At 45.0% G+C, this 6288-nt stretch overlaps 1 protein-coding gene across 5 annotated transcripts in view; it reads right to left on the bottom strand.

Annotated features, from left to right (window-relative positions):
* Window positions 1-891: 891 nt before the first annotated feature.
* Phf7 (PHD finger protein 7) overlaps window positions 892-6288 on the bottom strand; it is a 14118-nt gene continuing 8721 nt past the window's right edge. For 4 of the 5 annotated variants that reach the window (XM_004631692.2, XM_023715778.1, XM_023715776.1 and 1 more), the window contains 7 exons: window positions 4722-4823; window positions 4171-4295; window positions 3580-3739; window positions 2941-3047; window positions 2391-2507; window positions 1609-1733; window positions 892-1421 (listed from right to left, as the gene is read on the bottom strand). In XM_004631692.2, coding sequence (XP_004631749.1) covers window positions 1312-1421; window positions 1609-1733; window positions 2391-2507; window positions 2941-3047; window positions 3580-3739; window positions 4171-4295; window positions 4722-4823 — 846 coding nt within the window. In that variant the 3' untranslated portion in view covers window positions 892-1311. The remainder of the gene's footprint in view (window positions 1422-1608; window positions 1734-2390; window positions 2508-2940; window positions 3048-3579; window positions 3740-4170; window positions 4296-4721; window positions 4824-6288) is intronic. The other variant, XM_023715779.1, reaches the window with a different exon arrangement.

Consider the following 6288-nt stretch of genomic DNA (forward strand, 5'->3'; position numbering starts at 1 on the left):
CACACACACACACACACACACACACACACACACACACAAATAAAATTAAAAAAAAAAAACAACCCATGATACAGAACATGAAAGGGCATATAAGGTAGGCGTGATGAAGCACACTTGTGACCCCAGCACTCTGAGAGGCTAAAGCGTGATGATAACCAGTCTGAGCCCAACCTGGTCAACATAGTGACTTACAAACAAGCCAGCCAGAGCCAGGTATAATGGTGCATGTCTATAATCCCAGCACTCAGGAGTTTGAAGCCAACCTGGGCTACATAATGAGTTCAAGGCCAGCCTTACACAAGACCCTGCCACAAAACAATGGCTCAGTGAAACCCTGAGAATTAAGCATAGTTCTGAGTTTCCTTCACTGAAACCCATGAAATCTTTAAAAATGTACAAATGTAAGATAGGGTCTATTCAATTTCTCCCTAGGCTTCCTGCCAGATTCCCATCCTAGCTGCCTTGCCTAATGTGAATGTTCTGGCATACAAATTTGTAATTGTACTCTGAACAGAAATGCTTACGCAACCAGTAAAAGCTGGGGGAGGGGGTTTGCTTCTGCTGTAGAGGTGTTAAGACCATTGTGGCCTAGAGTATGTGGAGTCCCTCCTGCTCTGCATGGGTGTGGATTTGCAACCAGGGCCTTTCCTCAGTCTGCTGTGGACTGCTACCCAGATGACACAAATCACTGCCCCTGGAAAGCCAGCTTTCCTGCAGATGGATTCCCTCCCAACGAAACACACCCATGTGCTAAGTTGATAGTTATATATTAATTTACTGAATTTTGTGGATTGGAAGCATGAGTTTTCTTATTCCCTCATTCTGCCTGCTAGACTCCTTAGTATGCTAGACAACTCCAGAGTGAATTAACAAGGAGACATCAATGGAGAGGAAAGCTTTATTTGTGTAACAACAAACATGAGTGAAGTAAGAAGAGGTGTGAGAACACCAGATTATGGTGGAAAAGTCTGGGTGGGAGAAGAATGAATTGGTGAGAAAGAGCAGAGGCCTTCTCAGGGCCACAAACACGCACTGCTGGCATCTGGACTCTGCACTCTTCATGCTCCCCTGGGACTTCTTTTTCTTGGCTCACACTCTCCATGTTGGCCCCTTTCCTCATCTCACTGGCCCAAAGTGCTCCTTCCCTCAAAGCTGACAAGCAGTGCTGCTTCATACTCAACATATGCTTGGCAGAAACTACTCAGAAGCTGTTACTTGGAGTTTTTGCAGCTCTTAGTGATTTTGACATACTTGGACGATCAGAAATGGCCACTTCTGCTACCAGGGGACTCTGGCTGTCCTAATATTGGTTCAAGAAGGGCCTGGATTCTTGTCCAGGCTGGGGTCTCTACAAGAATGCTCCTGGGAGTGTAAGGTGCTGCTGCAGGAGGGGATGTCACTTGAATTTTCAGATATGTAGTCTGTGGTAAAAAAAAAAAAAAAAAGGTGGGGAAGGAAACTCAATCCTCTGATTCACTCAGCGGCAGGTCCCTAGACCCCTCCCTAAACAAAGTCTTCACTCCAAGTCCCCTTTTGCTGGCATGCCAGCCTCTGCACCATGGCCGCCCGCCCCCCAGCTCTTAGCCCAGGCCATCCCTTCAGTCCCACCTGTGGCTGAAGCAGAGAATAAACATTCTTCACACTCCCATTTCTTGCTGTTGGGTCTAAGAAAGGAGCAGTCCCTATGGGTTCCCTGGGATCCACAGGTAGCACACAGAATGAGACGCCACCTCCTACAGGAAGACCCAAAGAAGGATGTAGGTACAAACTGTCACTTTGGGATATCTGCTGTAGGCCAGCCTCATCTATGGTGAGGGCTTCCCAGACACTTTTTACTATACATTTTACCCATCACAGATGTGCAGCTTAGAGACATTCAGTGCTGATCCCAGGAGCCTGCTGGCAAGCAGAACCCCTCACAAAGTGGATTTGGAAAGGAATTCACCCTAAGTCTCTTTTCACTGGAAGAAGTGGCCCATCTGGAGAGCAGATCTGTCCACTTGCAAATGGATAAGAGGCTGGTCGAGAATGGAACTTAGCACTGGGCAAGGCAGTGCATGGCTATGATCCCAGTTACTCAGGAGACTAAGATAGGTGCATTGCAAATTTGAGACCAGCCTGGGCAACTTAACAACAACCTATTCCAAAATAGAAGTTTTTTGTTTTGTTTTGTTTCGTTTTTTTAAGGATTGGGGCTGTAGTTTAGTGCAGAACACTTTGCTTAGCATGCACAGGCCTCAGGCTCAGTCCCTACCCAATCCCAAAAGGGAGTTAGCATTATTTCACCCTGAAGTCTGCAAACAAGAGTCAACTTCTGTCTTCTAATAACCGTGTCAAAGTCTAACTCTAGATACTGTGGTGAGCTCTTTCCAGCCAGGAGCTTTCCCTACCCTTCATCCTCAAAGCTGTCTCTGCCTTGTTCATACAAACAGCTGGGGGCATCACAATGCTGATAGCGCTGGTATAACTCTGAGAAAGCCCCGGGCTCCAGTTCCCAGGCAGCATCTCTGCAGTGGGAGAAGAAATAGTGAGTAAGGGACACATAATTGGCTGGGGAAGCCTTTGCTCACCAGGGAGGGACCGAGATAAGCACAGAAGGAGTTACACAGGCTGCCCGGACACTTCCAATAAGTCTGGGTGACAGTGGCCGAGCTGTGGGAGGGGGCTGAAGCAGACTGACTGCAACACGGAGTCTGTGGTTCTGCTCTGGAATTCAGGAACCCAGCCTTCCATACAGTACTTTTTTCAGAAACATGCTTTCTGTTAATTTTTTGTCTTTTCTTTTGGTAAATAGCACTACCCCTGTTCCTTCTTTCTTCACTGTATATCAATCAATACTTCCACTCCTCTCATTTCCCAAACTGTCCTCACGTTCCAACTCCTCTCTTGAAATCGAGGCAACCTACTCTGGTTCAGTTTCTGCTTTATAATTTCCACTACCTGTCCGGGATATGAATTCCCATTCTTAGCATTTCTTGAGGAAATTCTTCTCGATTGTTACACTGGGGACATTTGAAGAAATGCTTTGCTGAGGTGTGGGCATATTTCTGTAAGAGAAATACAGAAAAGCTTTGTTTGTAAAAGATGTTCTGACCACTTTCTTTCCATTCCCACTTTCCACTTGTGCACAGACAAAGGAGTCTGGGTAGGCTAGGATATGGACGGCAAATACAGGTTTTAGGCCTGGCCCAAAATACATTTAAGAGAATTCTCAAGAGTGACTCAGCTGTCATCTTTGACTAGAGGGCTTGGCAGTAAAGGTCAGGTACCTGGATATATACCCTTTTCTTTTATCCCAGTAATGATTATTAAGGGTCCTTGACTCATTTAAGGATGCATTCATTTGCTCTGCCAATTCTGAAGATTTTGCTGAATCTAAATCTTACCATCAGTGAGGTCCTATAGGCCAAGCAAGACCAAAGACTGGTCTTTCTTCTCACTGATCAGAAGCAGCCCTGCATATAGACCTCCAGGACAGAGTATTGAAACTAAGCTATGCTCGAACATTCCCACAGTACCCCAATTCCAGGCTGAAATTGAGGGCAACTGTGGAAGGTCCCCCCAGCAAGAAAGCCCCACCTGAATGCACTTGCGGTGGTAGATGGCTTTACTACAGCAAGGGCTCTGTATATTCTCAACACTTGATTGGGATAAGTCTTCACAGCACAACACACAGCTTTCCTCTTCTACTTTTCCCTGTTGGATGTTCTGGGTTGGGCGGTGTTTTCCACAAAATGATCTGTGGCAGGGTAAACAGACTTGGTTTCCAGCTTGCCACTGCTGCATTCCCAGTGCCTGGCCTACGAGGCACGGTCAGCCATCCAGCCTGTGCCCAGTGAACCGCCACACTCATGAAGAGGAGCAGGCAGAAGTCACATGCCTTCCCCTGGCGGCTCTCCCACTGAACAAGCTCCTGGTACTGTCTCTACCCCCTCCCAGTCCTGAAAGCCCCCTTAGCTCTGAGCAGCTGTCAAAGAACCCTGGCTGTTCATAATTAGGAAGGGACCAGTATGCAAGAAGAAAGCCCCCGTGAAATCTTCAAGACACTGTTTCCCATCACTGAAAGGATTCACTGGTGAATCAAAACAGGCCCGTGAGAACTAGATTCTGATTTCATTACCAGCTAAGTAGGTTGCAAAAGCCCAGCTGACTTTCCCCTTCCTCACTCACTTGTACTCTCCAAAAAATTGCGAAAGGCAACCCCTTCCTCGGCCACAAGGCAGATGGAAATTTCTAGTGCACTGACCCTTCTGGCACTTGATAGCAGCTCCCTTTTTCTTGCACACAAAGCAGATCTGTAAATGAGACCCCACACAGTCTCAGCGCCCCCCAAAAGGCAAACAGACTCCGGAGCACATCTTTTCACGGGATGAAACAACAGCCATTTCCTTTCCTTGATCATCTCAAACACTCCAGGGCACTCTACAGTGGTGCTCGAAGCAGCGCTGAATTCTTTTGTCTTCTCAGGATGTCGCTGTCTTCACTACATCCCAGAAGAAAACTGGGACCTCAGAGAAAGTCTGGGGCTCATGGTTTAGTGGCAGTTTAGTGGCAGAGCACCTGCACAACATGTGTGAGGTCCTGGGTTCAATTCCTAGCACTGAACAAATAAAGGATCAGAATTTTTTGACTTCTAAACCGGAAACTAAAGACTACAAACAGATTCTGAGAGAGGTCTAAGAAAGACCTATCCGGAAGTCTCCGTTTGAGGGGATTCTAACCTTCCTAGAAGCTCGGGCTGCCTCCTTTTTAATGTCTTCAGGCAGGAATCCATGGAAACCTCTGTTAGATTGGCCCCGCTGAGGCAGTTTGCTAGATAGGATCTGGGGAGGCAGCAAAACCAGGCTGTCAGTATTGATAATCAGTAACATAGTACAATGGGGTAAGATGATAGGCCAAGAACTAAGAAATAGAGTTTAGTAGAAAATACATGTATACATTTATAATTTGTTTTACAAAGGTTTTCATGCTATATATTGGGTACTCTAAGCACTTCTTAAGTATTACATTGCTGGAAACCCAATATCCCCCTTCCTATAGGAGAGGCATAACTTGCTCAAGGATAGGTTCAGAGCTCCAGAACCTGTATTTTTATGTACCTTTGTGGTATACTGCCTCCCACTTACTACAGGTTGCTGCTGCTATTGTGGGTTTTACACTTGGGGGAAACACTTCCTCTGTACCAAAACATTTTATGTTTGTCACAGCCCTACAATACAGACATTGTTGTGACCCATACTGAGCAGGGGAGGGGACTGAGGTGCACTGGGCTAAGTGATATGGCTGGGGTCACATGACAAGAGCTGGCGTTCAAATGGGCCCACAGAACCCACACTCTTACCCCTCCTGGTATACTGCCCTTCAGAGGTACAGAGGAAATATAGGAAGGGAAAGAGAATGTTAAAATCTTCTGACTACAATCATTCTGTATTATAGGAGAAAAAGAATCGTGTTTTCTTTTAGTAACTTTAGACTTTTAAAAATGTATTTAGTACAGGGTCTCACTATACAGATCAGACTTGTAGTGATTCTATTTTTGCCTCCCAAGCACTGGTACTACAGGTGAGCACCACCACACCCAGTCTCAGGTGCTGTCTCAGTGCGCCCCAGGGGCAGGGCTGGCCCTAGAAAGACTTGTCTTTGAAAAGTATCTAAAGTCTAAAATGGGAAATCAAGACAAAAGTTAAACTGTTTTATTATACACATTTTGAGAATGTCAGTACCCCACCCCCATCTCAAGATGGGGGAAGGTCCTCAAAATACTGGAGAGGGTGGTGAACTTCTTGTAATAGTTACATAAAATGTGTAATAGGAGCTCAGGTTATCTATTTGAAATCATAGAAAAAGTGCCTCTATTGTGCTAGATGACTTGAGGGCTCTTGGATGACAGCTGTTATATTCCCAATTACAATTAAAACATATAAAGTATATATTTTCACACTGATATCTCATGAGTTCTATTTTTTATACTTCTAAATATTATTCACATTTTTTACAATGAGCATGTTACTGTTATAAATAGAAAAAATAAGTAAACATTAAACAATCTAGGTGTCAATAGGAGTTTGCTTTAATACTTTTTGGAATACACCAAATGCTAATTAGTTGTTTAAAAAAAAAACTACAACTATACATTCTATATGAAAAGATCTGCAAAATAACTAGAGAAAAGAAATAGATAAGATAAAAGGCTAAAAGTGGGCTGGGGAGATAGCTCAGGGGTCAGGGAGATAACTCAGTAGAATAAGCACCTGCTTGGCAAGTACAGGGTCCTGAGTTCAATCCCTA

The sequence above is a fragment of the Octodon degus genome, unplaced genomic scaffold, assembly GCF_000260255.1.
Source record: "Octodon degus isolate 3935 unplaced genomic scaffold, OctDeg1.0 scaffold00043, whole genome shotgun sequence".
Classification (NCBI taxonomy): domain Eukaryota; kingdom Metazoa; phylum Chordata; class Mammalia; order Rodentia; family Octodontidae; genus Octodon; species Octodon degus.